The sequence below is a fragment of the Ursus americanus genome, chromosome 25 (genome assembly GCF_024610735.1).
Source record: "Ursus americanus isolate L20-20 chromosome 25, mUrsAme1.1.p, whole genome shotgun sequence".
Classification (NCBI taxonomy): Eukaryota; Metazoa; Chordata; class Mammalia; order Carnivora; family Ursidae; genus Ursus; species Ursus americanus.
Genome location: NC_142151.1, coordinates 41,018,947 through 41,036,450, shown reverse-complemented (window position 1 = coordinate 41,036,450; position 17,504 = coordinate 41,018,947). Strand labels below are relative to the sequence as shown.

The 17,504-nt window shown below is 37.7% G+C and overlaps 1 protein-coding gene across 3 annotated transcripts in view; it reads right to left on the bottom strand.

Annotated features, from left to right (window-relative positions):
* Window positions 1-17,504, bottom strand: part of SPATS2 (spermatogenesis associated serine rich 2) — a 135,525-nt gene that overhangs the window by 18,360 nt on the left and 99,661 nt on the right. For all 3 annotated transcript variants that reach the window (XM_045801128.2, XM_045801127.2, XM_087855817.1), the window contains exons 3-8: window positions 15,826-15,905; window positions 12,254-12,362; window positions 11,092-11,141; window positions 8,760-9,021; window positions 6,620-6,799; window positions 3,625-3,760 (exon numbers count right to left, since the gene is read on the bottom strand). In XM_045801128.2, the coding sequence (XP_045657084.1) occupies window positions 3,625-3,760; window positions 6,620-6,799; window positions 8,760-9,021; window positions 11,092-11,141; window positions 12,254-12,362; window positions 15,826-15,905 (817 nt within the window). The remainder of the gene's footprint in view (window positions 1-3,624; window positions 3,761-6,619; window positions 6,800-8,759; window positions 9,022-11,091; window positions 11,142-12,253; window positions 12,363-15,825; window positions 15,906-17,504) is intronic.

The window sequence follows — 17,504 nt, the reverse complement described above, 5'->3', positions numbered from 1 at the left end:
CTGGGAGTCAGAACCCACAGATTCAAACACTGAGTCTGCAACTTAATGATGTCATGTTAGACAAATTGCTTAACCTAAGACTCGAATCCCTTTTAAGCAGTGAAGTTGAATTTAAAATCCCTACTTTTCAGGATAGAAATCCAGATAAATAAATCATATAATAGGACTGAATATGTTTGGTAAACTGTAATTTTCATAGGTTACTAGTTCTTTTCACAGATGGTTAAAGAGTTAAAATTTTAAATTAAAGAATAGCAAAAGCCATGCAGGCCAAGTACTAATAGAAATAAGGTATCAATGTACTAAACATGCAAAAACTGAAGAATAATTTAAAGCTAGAGTGCTGTGGACATGTTTTGATAACACATTGTTACATTAGCCCACTCCTTTATTTCTATGCTTTTTAGACATTTTTAAAAATGCTTTGGTTCATAAAATGATACCTAAGTTTCCACCATCTTTATATGGACTTTAGATTTAAACATCTACAAGCCTTAGGTAAGCTTAGGTAGCTTAATATGAGAGGGAAAGGGAAGCTCAAATAAAAGGAACTTTTCTAAGATGAATGAGGACTGAGCTAGAAAAATTTCAATCTTAAGCATAAGCTTAGACTGACCTTATGTGTTGCAGAATTTCAGATTTCTTATGCATTTTCTCCTTTTAAATGAGTATCTTTTGACTTTCAATAAAATAGAAGTTTTTATTTAAAATGCAAGTTGAGTGTGTTTCCTGTTGGCATTTTCACCAACATATTATAGGACAACTGTCCAAAATAATTTATCTACTTTATTTTTTAAAAAAAGGTTTTATTTATTTATTTGACAGAGATAGAGACAGCCAGCGAGAGAGGGAACACAGGCAGGGGGAGTGGGAGAGGAAGAAGCAGGCTCCCAGCAGAGGAGCCCGATGCAGGGCTCGATCCCAGAACGCCGGGATCACGCCCTGAGCCGAAGGCAGACGCTTAACGACAGAGCCACCCAGGCACCCCTAATTTATCTACTTTAGCTTCATGTTCCATTCCATATCTTTTTCCTTAGTAGCCTTTAACTTAAGTCAACTAATAGCTCCAACAATGTAAGTCAGACAAATTTTATGAATGAACAAGAAAAGTAAACTTGGGTCTAGAGATGATTATTACTGGATCACAAAAAACAGATTTTAAGTTTTATATACCTGAAAGCCTCTGATTTTACCTTCCTACAGGTATGTGTCAGCTTTCATTTGGCCCCAAAATGAAAGTAGTTATCTATATAATTCCCCTAGTGCCCCATCAGGGGTAATGTAATCTTACTGTTGCAAATTCGTTAAAATGCTTTGCTTTTCTTTCATACTATAACCAATACCAAAAAATGGCTTCCTAAGTGACATTAACTCCAAGCTCTGGTTCGGTGCCAAATGGAGTTAGCTCACCTGCCAATTATGTCTTGAAGTAGCAACTACAAGGGGCACTGGAACAAGGTAGTATAAAACCCAATCAGCCAGAGAGAAGGGCACCAGCAGGAAAGGGCAGGTAAATCTCTTTCCTCAAGGTAAACTGACCTGGTTGCCACGTCTGCTAATCAATCCTAAATACACAGTCCCAGGCAGGAAACTATTTCATTTGTCATTTATTGAAGGAGGCTCCCCCTGGCTGAGTTCCAAGTCAACAGGAACTCACAAATCTCTCTCCCGGAACTGTGTTTCCTGGTTCAGGCTGGTTCTGAATAGAATCAGATCCTGTGGCTAAGTAATCAGTAAGCTAAACAATCATGGAGACCAGAGGCTTATCAAAGCAAAGCTGTGATGACCTACTCTTAGCTCTTTATTCTTTTCAAAATGAGTCAATAATATCTGACATGATAATACTCCAGGGCAAAGGGCATGATGTTTCCTCCCACAAGGTTCAGAAAGAGTAGAAACCAATTACCTAGAAATATTTCCAGAAGAAGTTGCAGCTTAATTTAAGTTTGGGAGAACTGGTTAGATTTACAGAAGTATAAAGATACAGACGAACATATTAGGATAGGAAAGTGGCATTAACAATTATGTGGAAGAGGAAATGTGAATGTTAAGTCTTGAGACAATCTGGCTGAAGTAAACATGTATGTAAGAAAAACAGAAGCTACATGGGGCGCCTGGGTGGCTCAGTCGTTAAGCATCTGCGTTTGGCTCAGGGTATGATCCCGGGAGTCCTGGGATCGGGCCCCACATCGGGCTCCTCCGCTGGGAGCCTGCTTCTTCCTCTCCCACTCCCCCTGCTTGTGTTCCCTCTCTCGCTAGCTGTCTCTCTCCCTGTCAAATAAATAAATAAATAAAATCTTTAAAAAAAAAAAAAAGAAAAAAAGAAAAACAGAAGATATGACATTAAGTTTCTAGCTATAAAACCGGAGGGGGAAAACTCAGGATTTGGGACAAAGCGTGGGTAGACTAGCAGACGAATTATCTATCTTAAAAGTACTTTTTGGTTATGATGATTTAGTGGACCATTCTACATTTTGCAAATGATAAAGTAGGTGTCAGCAGCTTTTTGGAGGCTTTATTCTATATCTTCGTTAATTCACCCCCTCTTCAATTTCACAGGAGGATTGAGGCTATCTACATCCCCTCTGTCTCGTTTCCTGTGGCATGAAGTGACCAAACCAAGTTTATGAAGGCAAGAAAACAGATGGAGGGTTGAGAGGAAGAGTGGGGTAGGTTCTCTGTATTCATGAACCCTTCCTCTCACATTTCACATCTTGGTTGGTTTAACAAAGAAGCAGAGTAGACACAGTCTTAAATCCCCAAACATCAACCTAGCTGCTTATCTTTCCACCACTTTACTGAATTTGGTCCTCAGAGCTTTTCTATTTTCAAAAAAGTCCCTTATAAAATACAAATACCTCCCCAGAAAGGAGTTATGGTTTCAGTATCAGTTAGCACCTTAATATATGATAGTTAAAACAGCTTCAGTGTTCAAAAACATTAGAATATATTTCTCCCCCCGAAAGATTTTATAATCAAATACCCTCGAGAAATAGCTTAGTATAACTTCCTCTTGCAGATTCACAGTGCACATCAGCATTGGGAAAGCACTTAAGAAGTCTAGTAGTAAAATGTTTTAAAAAGTAGTTTCAAATCTCTTTAACTACCAAACCCTATTTCCCCTACAGAACACATACTAACATATTTTAAGATATGAGTATTTTTTAGAACACAGTTTGAAAAACACAAAATTAAAACAAGTCAATGACTAATAATAAGGCACAGAAGAGACAATTCGGGCAGGGTGCATTAGGAAGGATGACAGGAGGTAGGAAAGCAAAAACAGAGCTTTTTTACTTCACAACTTTGTTCAAAAACATGATGTCATTTGTTGCAGGTTTCTGGTTTAAGAGCCAGACCCTAAAGTAAGGACTCATGATCTATTCTATAATTATTTGTCCCTTTCTGAACACTATCGACCTCTGGCCCATTCCTAGAACATGAGTTCTCTATACCACCCTTTCCCACACTGTGACCAAAAGGAGTTGAATGAAGCAAAAAGCTAAATATACCATAGGACTTCTAAGTTTCTCCCTACTATACAGAGCAGTTAAGAGTCAGGAATTAAAGAACCCGGTGAGTGGCTGACCATCTTCATAAGTGATCAAAAGCAACTTAACTTACCAGCTCTGCAACTCAGCAAAAGCCTGTTTCATTTTCTTAATGGAAGCATCCATTTCTTCTTTAACTACGACTCGATACCGTGCAAGAGACACTGTGCAGCGCTGGAGGTCTTTCACAGATTTTTCAATATTGGAACCTTGGGGGGAAAAAAACCCCCAACAATTAATATAAAAAAGGAGCACAGGTAACTTGAAAGGTAGATATGAATACCCACGCATGTAAAGTATCAATGTTACGTGGACGAAGAATGTTCCTAAGTGGCCACCCTCCTCGACAAAAAATTGATGTTTCCATAGATTAAAAAAAAAAAAAAAAAGGTATCCTGGCCAAGATGGAGTAATGGGAGGTGGATTTATCCTCCTGTCTTAAACAACTAAACACATACACACAGACAAAACATATGAAACTTGGTTTTCATAAAAAAGACATTAAGGCAGTACTTTTTGCCTGAGAAAACAGAAACGAAATGAGGCCTATACTGCCCCAACTTACTGCCACAAGAGTTTCCAGGCTGCAGCACAAGGGGGAGAAATCCTAATCCTGAATTGAGGGGACAGAGTTGAGGACTGGGGAGGCCAAGGTGGCTACAATTCTAAGGGCAGCAGACTGGAGAGGAGAGAGCTACACAAAGATGAGAAAATGGTACAGAGACCTACAGAGGATTCTGAATGCACTGGTATGAGGAAACTACTGAGATAGGAAAAAGAACCACTGGAAAGAAACAGGCAGAACCACCCCCAGACCTCACCCAGACCACCAACAGCTCATGTTCACGCCAGCCAGGATGGGGCACCAGTAGAACACTTGGAAGGGCACGGCCTCAGTAATGAGGCCAAAATATCTCTAAAGGCCGCTCCAGTTCCACCTACCAAAGCTTAGAGCAAGCCTCAAACTGTTACCAAATAACAGTCCAGAACAACTCATAAGAATACTTAAATAGGGTGCCTGGGGGGCTCAGTCAGTTAAGCGTCTGCCTTCGGCTCAGGTCATGATCCCAGGATCCTGGGATGGAGCCCCGAGTTGGGCACCCTGCTCAGCAGGAAGTCTGCTTCTCCCTTCCCCTCTGCCACTCCCCCTGCTTGTGCTCTCTCTCTCTTCTCTCTCAAATAAATAAAATCTTTAAAAAAAAAGAATACTTAAATAAAACACAAAAATATCAACAAAGAGGGGCGCCTGGGTGGCACAGCGGTTAAGCGTCTGCCTTCGGCTCAGGGCGTGATCCCGGCGTTATGGGATCGAGCCCCACATCAGGCTCCTCCGCTATGAGCCTGCTTCTTCCTCTCCCACTCCCCCTGCTTGTGTTTCCTCTCTCGCTGGCTGTCTCTATCTCTGTCAAATAAATAAATAAAATCTTTAAAAAAAAAATATCAACAAAGAAAAAAATAACAACAAAGAAAAATTCACATGTCTGGCATCCAAGAAAAAATTACTAGGCGTGCAAAGAGGCAGACAAATATGACCCAAAGCGAAGAGAAAAATCAACTAACAGAAGCAGATGCAGAAATGTCACAGATGCAGAATGAAGTAAATAAGAACATCAAAACAGCTAATATGATCAGCTACCATATGTTCGAGAAGGCAGAGGAAAGCACAAACATGTTGAGGAGAGACATGGATGATACTTTAAAAAAACTCCAACGGAACCTCTAGAGATGAGTCAAAGACAATGTCTGGATGGGACTGACAGCAGATTAGAAGCTGTTGAAAACAAAAAGATTAATGAATTTAAGGATAGCAACTTCAGAAACCATCCAAAATGAAATAAAACACGGTGAGAAAAAAGGCTAAAAAAGTATTTGAATAGGTACCAAAGCTTCAAAACTCTCTAAGTGACAGGATTCAGCAGAATATAATTCACCATGTAGACATTACAAAATTAATAAAATTCTCTCTGTAGTACAGTTTGAAGCATTATATGCGGATAAGCCAACTTTGTAGATAAAGATGAAATATATTTACCTACCCAACACACGCTATATTTCTATACAGAAATGTGGTGCGTGGGTACTCACATTCGCCTTTCAATATTTCCATATTCACCAATGTCAAAGTTATACATGCAACTGATAGGTGGAATCATGGATCTAAGAAGTCTATAATGTGCCGAGATAGAGATTTTCCATTTTTTATTTAAATTCCTGTTGATTTCCTTCCAAATCTACTTAAAAGCTTTCAAGCCTCGTCCTTTTCTTTGTAAAGTCTGACTGAATATTTTTGATGTGCTTTTCTGCACCAAGCTGAGGGTTATGTTAGATTTAAAAGGAAAGCTTCCCTAATTAAATTTAGCTCAGGTGAAATAAATAATTCAATAAAGAGCTACAGGTTACAAGTGTCTTTTATGTTTCTATGTTTCATTTGTTTAGTGGAGAGGACCACCTCGCTTAGATGTATGACACTCAAAGAGGCTATCATCTCCACCCGTTTAATTATCGGCTGATTATTTAAATGATTATTACAGTTAAAAAAAAAAAAAAGCAAAGAGCTACCACCAGTGAATGCTGAGTACTTACTTAAGAGGAAATGATCTTGTTTAAAGCTAGAGTCTGACAGATATTACTAAGAGCACGCAGTTGTGAAGAGAAATGAAAATATTTTTTTAAAAATGTCATGTCAGAGATGGCAGAGCTTTTTACTGTTAAGTCAACCAGGAGATAAAACTGAAGGAAACGGTACAAAAATGTCGCAGTAAAGCAAATAAAAGAAACAAGTTAATGTTAGCAGAAAAGTCATCCTGACCAGTAGAGTTTGACTTTCATTCACTAGAAGGATCCGTCACTGTAACAAGACTGTACAGCATCTGGAACACTATCAAACTCCAACCGCGCATCTGGAGTTAGAGGGGCAGTTACTGCCTAAAAAAACAGAAAATGTATTACCTGCTACCATTGGAGCTACCTGCTACACCTTATCTGTGGGAACCAGGAGATAATCTGCCCTCGCTAGCCAAAAACAGATTTTTTTTTTGTTTTCTCTCAAAGGTAGGCTTCTGATTTACCTAGCTTTTTGTTGGTGGAGGAGAGTGGAACATCTTCCATCCCCAGATTTGAAAACTGAGGTGCTGTGGTAGGTCTTGAAAGAGTTTTGGCAGCATTCCTATTTTGTTGAGAATTCTGAGTAGACTGCATAGTCAAAGACTTGGGTTCAAAATCAGAGATGCCATTCTCCAGCGTGGACCCTGTCAAAGAAAGAAGCCAGGATTTTAGAGTAAAATTTAGGGGTAAATCAATCAAGCAGGCTTAAGTATAAACAAATAGGAAAGGTAAAAATGTTTCAGGCAAAACTATGCCTCTTAAAGGCTGTGAACAAAAACAACTGACAAAATAGAACAAAGAGCAGAAGCAGTTGGACGAGGCTATGAGCAGCATCTGGCTGCATTCTGAATGAGGGTGACAAGGCTGTGTTCACCCGTCGCTAGATAAGCTAGCTTGTTCCCTGTATCTCGGTAGCTCTGGGCACGAGGAAGTGAAGAGAGTCAATAGCACTAATTCCTGATAGCTTCTGTAAGTTATGTTGAGGACAAAAGAGTTTTACCCTGTTCTAGGGAACGATGAATTTTAAAAGTTTTAAGAAAAGGGCAAAGAGTTAGGAAATAAGAGCGCCAGCTCAGAATACAAGAAGAAAGCCACTGACTACCTTCGGTTTGTTTGAGGTCAGCATAGGTGCTATATCTTTCTCTAAGTCTTTTTGTGTGAGCAAACTAATCAATAAAAGAACATCTAAGAAATACAGAATAATTCTTAAATTGTCATTACGTTAATAAGGCCAGCAGCAACAGAGCAACGGGAAATGGATTAACAAACAAGTAATTAAAAAAACAATTTTAAAAGAGATACTCGCTGGGTGCCTAGGTTGCACAGTCGGCTAAGCATCTGGCTCTTGGGCCTAATCTCAGGGTTGTGAGATCGAGCCCCATGGCGGGCTCCACGCACAGCACAGAGTCTGCTTAGGTTTCTCTTTCCCTCTCTCTCTGCTCGTCCCCTACATGTGTGCTCCCTCTCTATCAAATAAATAAATAAATACTTTTAAAAAATAAAAGATATTCCCAATATCTTCCCAGCATTCATCAAAATGGTTAATAAAACAAAAAAATGTGCAAGATATGTGAATTTACAACTAACACTAATCTAAAATCTTTACTAGAAAACAAATGTGGGACTATAAAAACCGATAGTCCACTTCCCATGAAAGCCATGGGATTACAGTTATTATTATATATTCCTCAGTGTGTTGAGTCTTAGAATAATACCATCAACATCAACTCATCATCACCATTTTCTTAGTAAGTATGCAATTAAAGAAATCTTAAGGTTACCTTCTGTGATCTCTAACTACTAAGGGATTATTCATTTAGAAGATTTCCACAAGACTGACTTAAACTAAAATTAAAATATGAGACAATGGAATAAAAATTATAGTTTTCTTGGCCTTTGATAATTACAGTTGACTCTTAAACAATGTGGGCATTGGGACGCTGACCCCCCCCAGCTGAAAATCTGTATATAACTTTGACTATCATTAAACTTAATAGCCTACTGTTGGCCAGAAGCCTTACCAATAAGTTGATAAACACATATTTTGTACTTTATATGTATTATATCCTGTATTCTTACAATAAAGTAAGCTAAAGAAGATGTTATTAAGAAAATCATCAGGAGGGGTGCCTGGGTGGCTCAGTCATTAAGCATCTGCCTTCGGCTCAGGGCGTGATCCCAGCGTTCTGGGATCGAGCCCCACATCAGGCTCCCTGCTCCGCTGGGAGCCTGCCTCTTCCTCTCCCACTCCCCCTGCTTGTGTTCCCCCTCTCTTGCTGGCTGTCTCTCTCTCTCTGTCAAATAAATAAATAAATAAAAATCTTTAAAAAAAAAAAAAAGAAAAGAAAATCATCAGGAAGAGAAAATATATTTACAGTACTGTAGTGTTATTTTTTGGAAAAAAAAACAAACAAAACCCACATACAGGTGGACCGACACAGTCCAAACCCTGTTGTTCAAGAATCAACTCTTTCACATAAAAGGCCAACGAAAGCTAAAAAGTAAAAGACGAAAACTAAATGTAATTTATTGATTGCTTTCTCAAGGAAGCCCTTGTATTTTTCAACAGAATGCAACTTTTCAAAGACCTGTTAATAAACTCACCCGTTCTATCCAGCATATCTGTTGTGGCAGACTCAGGATCTTCCAATTCTCTGGCATCTATTGAAAGTATCTCCATACCCTCACTGAGAGAGTCCACAGACTCAGTATCATTGATGGCACCGTTGACATGGTAACCATTAATACCACCTTTCTCTGAAGAAGCCACAGACTGTTCCTCTTGAATGGAAACCGATTTACTGGAATCTGGGATACTGTTACTTGGTTCTGCTGCAGGCTTGGGTTTGCTTTTCTTCTTTTTGTTCTAATGATTATTAAAGATTTGAAAAAAAGAAAAGAAAAGAAGACCCCCACAATCCAAAGAGGTAATTCTAGTTACCCACAGATAAACAACATTACCAATTTCTCATATGCTCTTCCAGAAATTGAACACATTTTGTATATGTTGAGCTACTAAAATAACTATGTAAAATGCTTTGGATGAACTCAAACACATAAATATAAAAATTAATGCATGGTAAAACCCACCATAAGCAAAATCAAAACATAAATCTTAAAACGTGAAAAAATATGTCCAACTTCTATACAAAAAACTAAATTTATACAGAGTTCTAACAAAAACCAAAGAAAACAATAACCCAATAGAAAAAAATGTTATAGGATAGAAACATATGGAATGAAGTGTAACCTCAGTCTAATAAGAGACATAAATTAAAAGTGCACTGCAGAGGATTCTGGGAAGATGACAGAGGAGGAAGCACCAGTAATCTTTCTCCCTCGACAACAATAACACTGGCAGAATCTGCCTGATATAACTATGTTGGAGCTCTCGAGTCTACTGAAGGCTGGCAATTTGCAGGTGAAGACCTGGACAGTAAACTGTGGTTAATTTCAGTTAGTATCAGCTCCTAGTATAGAAGCAGTTACCTTAGGGGACAGGCAGCTGTGCACCTGTTCTTGGAGCAGCTTGCACAAATTATGGGAGCCAGGGTAAACAAAAAGAACCCCACCCCCTCCAAATATTGGGGATCTGTGCTCTGATCACTGATTGCTGCTTTTGATCACAGAAGTGCAGACAAAGAGGCAGTCATCCATTGTTTCTGCACCTCCTCCTGTTGTTGCAAGCCCCACCTCTTTGGCTGAGTGACTTCCAGGGGAATAGAAAGAGCAGTGCCCCAGAAAACTAATAATAACAAAAAAATAAGCAAACCCTGAGGAAGGGGGGAATCTGATTTCCAAAGTTACCACATTGTTAGATTCAAATGTCCAGTTTTCAACAAAAAATCCCAAGGCACAAAAATCACACAAAAAACAAGTATGCCCTATTTAAAGGGAAAAAAAATCAACAGAAACTGGCCTTGAAAAAGATCTCTTGGCAGATACATTAAAGACTAAAACAACTGTCTTACCCTTAACTACAGAGAACAAACTGCTGGTCACTAGAGGGGAGGCTGGGGTGGGGGGAGGGTGAAAGAGGTGATGGGATGAAGGAGGACACTTGTGATGAGCACCGAGTGTTGTAAGATAAGTGTCGAATCACTATATTGCACATCTGAAACTTATATTACACTGTATGTTAACTAACTGGAATTTAAATAAAAACTTAAAATAACTGTCTTAAAGTTGCTCAAGAAACTACAAGAAGATATGGAGAAAATCAAGAAAGCAAAGTATGAACAAAATGGAAGAATCAATAAAGAGATAGAAAACCTAAAAGAGGGGCGCCTGGGTGGCACAGCGGTTAAGCGTCTGCCTTCGGCTCAGGGCGTGATCCCGGCGTTATGGGATCAGCCCCACATCAGGCTCCTCCGCTGTGAGCCTGCTTCTTCCTCTCCCACTCCCCCTGCTTGTGTTCCCTCTCTCACTGGCTGTCTCTAACTCTGTCGAATAAATAAATAAAATCTTTAAAAAAAAAAAAAAAAGAAAACCTAAAAGAAATTAAATAAAGAAATATTGGAGCTGAAAAGTAGAGTGAATTTTTAAAATTCACTAAAGGGATTGAAAGGCAGATTTCATCAGACAAAAGAAAAAAAATCAGTGAACTTGAAGACTGAAGAATGGAAATTGTCAAGTCTGAGGAACAGAAAGAAAAACTATTGAAGAAAAGTGAGCAGAGAGGCGCCTGGCTGGCTCAGTCTGCAGAGCATGTGACTCTCAACCTCAGGGTTGTGAGTTCAAACCTGAAATCACATGGAAGAGACTGTGTGGCATTCTACGGTCACAGCTGTGTTTCAGTATCACTGAAGACTTTTTTAAACCAGATGAAGTGAAGTGGCATATGTAAATCTTTTCTTTCAAATATTTTTGCAGGGCCTAAAGTTTTTTTAATAATATAAATGCCAATATCATGCTTTTAAATTTAATTCATTTTTACCTTTTTCTTGCCTGTTACTGTCCATTCTTTGAGTACTTCACTGGCACTACCTGTAAAAGAAACCAATGAGAGATTTTCTCTCCAATCACATGCATGGTCAACCAGGAATTAGTGTTCCTGCATTTTGTAATTGCGGAGCAATTTCCAAAGTTCCTAATAGGGAAAGGTTAAGGTTCAAGTCTCTGAGCTAATGTAATAAGACAATCACATTATACTTAGGAATACCTGTCCATTTAGAACCCCTTCTCCATGTAATTTCCCTGGTAAGTTCTTCTAAGAAGAGAGTAATGTAGCCTGAACATTTTGAAGATTCTTTTATTTATTTATATTTAGATTAAATATAAAGATAACTGGTTTCAGTCCAAATACGCCATCCCCTCCCCTCTAGAAGATCACATACCACCGTGGCTATGTTGTTTTAGAGAGAGCTGGACGCTGCCCTAGACCCAAATACTAATATCATAAAGAAAACAGATGTTGATAAAGAAAAAACTTCCAGTATTTGGTCTGTTTCTTATACACTGATAGATTCAGAAGAATAGAAACAGGAAGACCTAATCTGGTGCTGCTGTTCAATGAAGCAATAGCTTCAGGCAAAGTTTTTCTCAAGTTTCAATGTGGAAAGAAGTTTATAAAACATTCCTCAACTCTATAAACTGAAAGCTTGGCTAAACACACCATTCTTCTATATGTTAGATAAGGAAACTGAAACCCTTACATTTGAATCACTCGCCGGAAACCAAACGAAATGGTACAGGAGCCTGGAAGAGAATGCTGAATGCCTGAATTTGTCATCTGGTGCTGGGCCACTCGCTGGGTCATTGCTCTGTCCCTAGAAGTTTCTTAAATTCTTACTCAACCCAATTCCAATCAAGTCCCTTATACCACTAGCCACACAATTTGTTCTTAAAGCCAATAGAGAACATTCTGAGTAAACTGATGGAGTTTTCTCAGCTTGTGTTTTATTCTAAGATATCATACAGTTTATGAATGAATTACTTCTAGGGCTGAAAGAGGTATCTTAAAAAAAAAAAAGCCAGGTTACCATGGGGTCTGCTATATCATCTATGAAACACCAGACTGCTGTATGAATGTTACAGAAGTCCGAAGCAACTTCTATTTGAACAAACGCAAACTTATTTAAAAACTGAACAAGGATTACCTTCCATGAACGCTTGTACTGTTTTGTCCACACAATTATCAAAGTGCTGCAAAACCAGGATGATTTCATTATTGCTCTTATTGGGAACTATTGCACGCACTGCATTTATCTGGAAAAGATGACAGGATCATTTAATTCTAGCATCAGTCCGTCGGTTGGCAACTGATGCCTATTACAGAGAGTAACGGAAAAAATGATATGGGTCACTCTTTAGTGTCAGTGAGAGTACATACAACCATCTCACTGGGAATGATTAATGGACGAGTGATAACAGCACATAAAAAATTAATTTCAAAACCTAGAAAAGCAGCACATTTCTAGAAGTAGAAGGTATGTGCTAGACTTTATTTCAAGAAAGGGTGGTTTAATGAGGTCTCAGGTATTATTTTAGCATCAATATTTCCTCATCTTAGCCTACTGTGGGGAAAGGTAGAAAGTTTAATGAAGCACCAACAGTAACAACTTACATTTTTCAGTAGTATTTTTCAAAACATTTTTACTTCAAAAAAAATTTTTTACTTCATAACATTTAATTGTATAATAACACTATAATTTAAGTTATCATAAACTGTTTCAGGCATACAAAACATAACGAACACCTGCTACGTGATAATTGGTTTAATACAATAAAATAGATGGCAATGGAGGCCCCCATGAAGTCCCTCATAAATCGCATCCCCCACCTCTTCACAGAGATTTCTGCCTTGAATTTGGCATTATCTTGATACATGTTTTTGCACTTTTATGATGTATATATCCATAGGTAATATATACTATTGTTTTGCCTTACATAAATATATTATACATATCTATATTCAATTTTCTTTTTTCTTTTTTCTTTTGTTTTTTAAAGATTTTATTTATTTATGTGACAGAGAGACAGCCAGTGAGAGAGGGAACACAGGCAGGGGGAGTGGGAGAGGAAGAAGCAGGCTCCCAGCAGGGGAGCCCGATGTGGGACTCGATCCCGGAACACCAGGATCACGCCCTGAGCCGAAGGCAGACGCTTAACGACTGCGCTACCCAGGCGCTCTCAATTTGCTTTCTTCACGTAACATCGTTCTTTACGATTTTTTTGTGCATTGATAAATGCATCTCTTATTTATTTTAACTGCTGCATAACATTTATTTTAACTGCTACATAACACTGTATGAATATAGCCAATTTATTCATTCTCCTGTTGATGACCATTTACATTGTTTCCAATGTTGGCTATTATGAAAAATGCTGGCATGAACATTCCTATGTTTATTTGCTGCTGAATCTTCAAAGCTTAAAAAGATGTTCATCACATTGTAAACAATTAAAAAAGAAAAAAATCACATCTTCTGTGAATAGTGACAGAATGTGTCTATTGTGTATTACCACTAGAATTCTTGAATATTAGGGCATCTACAAATTCATTACATAGCACCAAGTTGTTCTTTAAAATAGATATGCCAAGGAGCGCCTGGGTGGCTCAGCTGGTTGAGTTGGAGGACTCTCGATTGCAGATGGGGATATGGTCTCAGGTTGTGGGATCTACCCCCACCAGCAGGCTTGTGCTTAGTGGGGAGTCTGCTGAAGGTTCTCTCTCTCCCTCTCTCATGCCCCTCCCCCTGTTCCTGCATGCTCTAAAATAAATCTTAAAAAATTTTTTTAATAAAATAAAATAAAATAGATATGGCAATTTTGTTGGATTTATTCCTAAGGTTTTTTTTTTAAATTCAAGTATAATTAACATACCCTGTGATATTAATTACAACATAATGATTCAACAATTCTATACATTTCTTAGTACTCATCAAGGTAAGTATACTCCTAATAACTTTTATCTATTTCACCCATTCTCCCCCTACCCACCACTGCTCTGGGCAATTTGAGAAAATCTGCATATTCTGTTTTCATTTTTGTATATCAATTTAATATTCAGCAACCTTGATGAATTCTTATAATTTCTTGCTTTCTTGGTTTTTCTATGCAGACAGAAAATAACTGTATTGTCTATAAATAACAAGTTTTTTTCTTCCTTTCCAATCCTTACAATTTTCATTTCTTACCTCACTGCATAATGTGAAATTGGCTATTTCTCCAAGCAAACCCGGCTCTTTTTGGTAGGGAGTAGCACCTAGAAACCAAGATCTAAGAGCTGGATGCGTTTATTGTTACTGGGTAGTCATTATTTCTAGGTTTTTTTTCAGTGGATAGAGCTAGGAGATTTTGTTTTTTACAACATGAGTTCATAACACCTTCAATTCAAATATAACATTAAAAGGCTTTTTCTTAATTTTAAACATGTATCTATTTTCTGTACACTAAAAGTTTTTACTAATTTGCTTAATTCTATAATATTCAAAAAATATTACTAATAAACTAAAACATAATATTACTAATGATAAAACACTGAATACAATGAAAGATTTGCAATTCTTTTTGTCTTTTACAATATCCCTCTAAACATGTACAGAGTACTGAATTGTTCAGATGTCAGTGGGAAGATTTGTTGCAGTTCACCCTTTCCCCGAAGGTGAAATATTTTTAGGATCTCAACTTTATATAAGACCTTAGCCCCGAATCCTAACCCAGGACGAGCCTTGGGCTTCAGGGCCCTGTGTGGTAAAACCCAACTTTTATTGAGACTGGCAAAACACATCAGAGTTACCTAGCTCAGGCCTACCACTCTGGTTTTTAGTGCCCTCTATATTTTTGGTCCCTAGGGATATCCTTTACTTGTTATGTTACGGTATGCATTTTAAATGATGTATGTTATTTTTCATTCTGTATTTCTAAGAATTTTATAACAGGAATGTTTCCAGGTTCTTTAGTCAGCCATACTGCTTAAAAAGGAAGTATTTTTATATATGAAGAGAAATAAAAGTATATTGTCTAAGTAATAAGCAGAATCTGTATTGGAACCTAAGTCTTCTTTAGTACATTTGCTTTTATATCATTCTACCCCTTTTTTGCTTCAGGCTTACCTGAACAATGATAAGGTTTAAAACCATACAAAGTGGGAAGGTATATAATGTATAATCCAAAGAGGGCTAATCTATAATATACATTTTTGACATGAGCAAAAAACTTAGTACTGATCACTATAAAATGGACTTTGGGCAAAACTTACAGATTCTATGATAAAAGTAAGATTCTGATCATTTAAAATGTGAAAGTGTTTATATTATTCAACCAATATAGTGTATCTGTGACTCCATAATCAACAATATACCTTTCTTAATAAAACAGAGAAAGCACAAAAAGCTTTTGTTTTTCTCAGTAAAACTCATTAAGGGTTATATTACTAAAAACACCTGGTTTTCTTCCAGAGGAATGTTACTTGGAAGATCTATTTCTCTTCTTGTTCTGAACTCTCCAAATGAATGGAAAGACCCTACTCAGGTTATTCCTTAAAGAATGCTGCCAGATGAGATACACACTTAGCCATATATATATTATTGGTTATAATAGTAACTAATATTTATGACATTAGTTATGCAAACAAAATCATACTTCACTTGTTTGTGTAGCCACTGATTGTATTAGCATCTAAATTTTACTGACATTCGAGCTTACTATCCGTAGTAACTAGTCATACCTTCTCTTTCATGTTCTCAAAAGCTCCTCCCTGGGCCAATACAGTATTGGACTGCAAATCAAAAATGAATCCTGATGTATCTGCAAGAATAAGAAGGAAAAAATATATTCAACACGATCCAAAACTAACACGTGATCCATCCCCCAAATGGAAGCGCCATACCAGCTGCTTTCCTCTCATAAACAGTTAACAATTTAGTTGCTATTTTGTAAATTCTATTCTATATATAACTGATAACTACACTTGAGTTAAAATTATAAAATTTGATTTTAATAGAAACCATCAAGAGCTACAGAAAGACACTAAATACATCAACTATATTAGACTGTCCAGTAATCCTTGACATCTTTGTTAACTATCCTAATTTAAAAGGCCCTTTAGAAATATTGCTAGTAAATAGTTCCCCAAGGTAAAATTTAACACTAATGAATCTGAAAATGTGAATATGAGAGCTTCTATACCATTATTAATAACAACACATGAAACTAATTACCATCTTCTAGACTGCATCACACACGTTCCTAGACTATCAAAATCCCTGAACACATTCATGTTTATATCCCCAACATAATGCTTGACAAAGCAATGTACCTGAGCTGACACCACGGGCACAACACGGGAAAACAGTGTAACGCGACGGATTACAAAAAAGAGTTTGGCTTCCTTGTGCTTATAAAGAAAAGGTTATCTGCAAATGTAATCAATTTCTTTACCTGTGACTATGTAATCCATAAATTATCTCAGCTTTAACACTTGACAATTTGTTTTAATCTAATGAGATGCAATGGCAGGAAATGGTTAGAGTACTTCTGAAATTCTGATGTGGATACTTATTATCTGGGGAATCTTAGGTTAAAATGCAGGTTCTGATTCAGTAGTTTGGCTTGTGGCCTGAGATCTGTACTCTCCGGCGGTATCAACGCTGCTGATCCATGCACCATACTTGGGAAGAGCTTGGGGGTTAGAATTTCAACAAAGCAAGCAAAAGGAGAAATTTTAAGAAAAGAGGTTGCTATGGTTTAAATGTTTGTGTGTCCACCTCCCACTCCCGCCTGCCACCACCCAGCACTAAATTCATATGTTGAAATCCTTAAGTGTTAGTATTATATGATGGTATTATTAGCAGTGGGACCTTTGAGAGGTGACTAGGTCATGAGACTGGAGTCCTCATGATGGGATTAGTGCTATTATAAAAGAGACCCCACGGAGTTCTCCAGCCCCTGCCACTGTGGGAGGACAAAATGAGAAGTAGTCTGCAACCCAGAAGAGGGCCCTCAGCTGACTACGCTAGCACTCTGATCTCAGACTTCCAGCCTCGCAGAACTGTGAGAAATAAATTTCTGTTGTTTAGAAGCTACTCAGTCTATTATGGCAGCTAGAACAGAATAAGACAGGGGTATAAAAAATACAGTAATATTCCAGTATACTTTCCAAATTCTTTTGCTATTATTATAAATGTGTTTTAATTAAAGCCTCTTTTCAGGGATAAAAGATACAGCATAGGGAATAGTCAATGGTACTGTAATAGCATTGCATGGTGACAGATGGGAGCTACACTTGGGTGAGCATAGCATAATGTATAGACTTGTCAAATCACTATGTTGTAACCTGAAACTAATGTAACAGTGTGTGTCAGCTATACTTCAATTTAAAAATATAATAAAGACTCTTTTACAGCT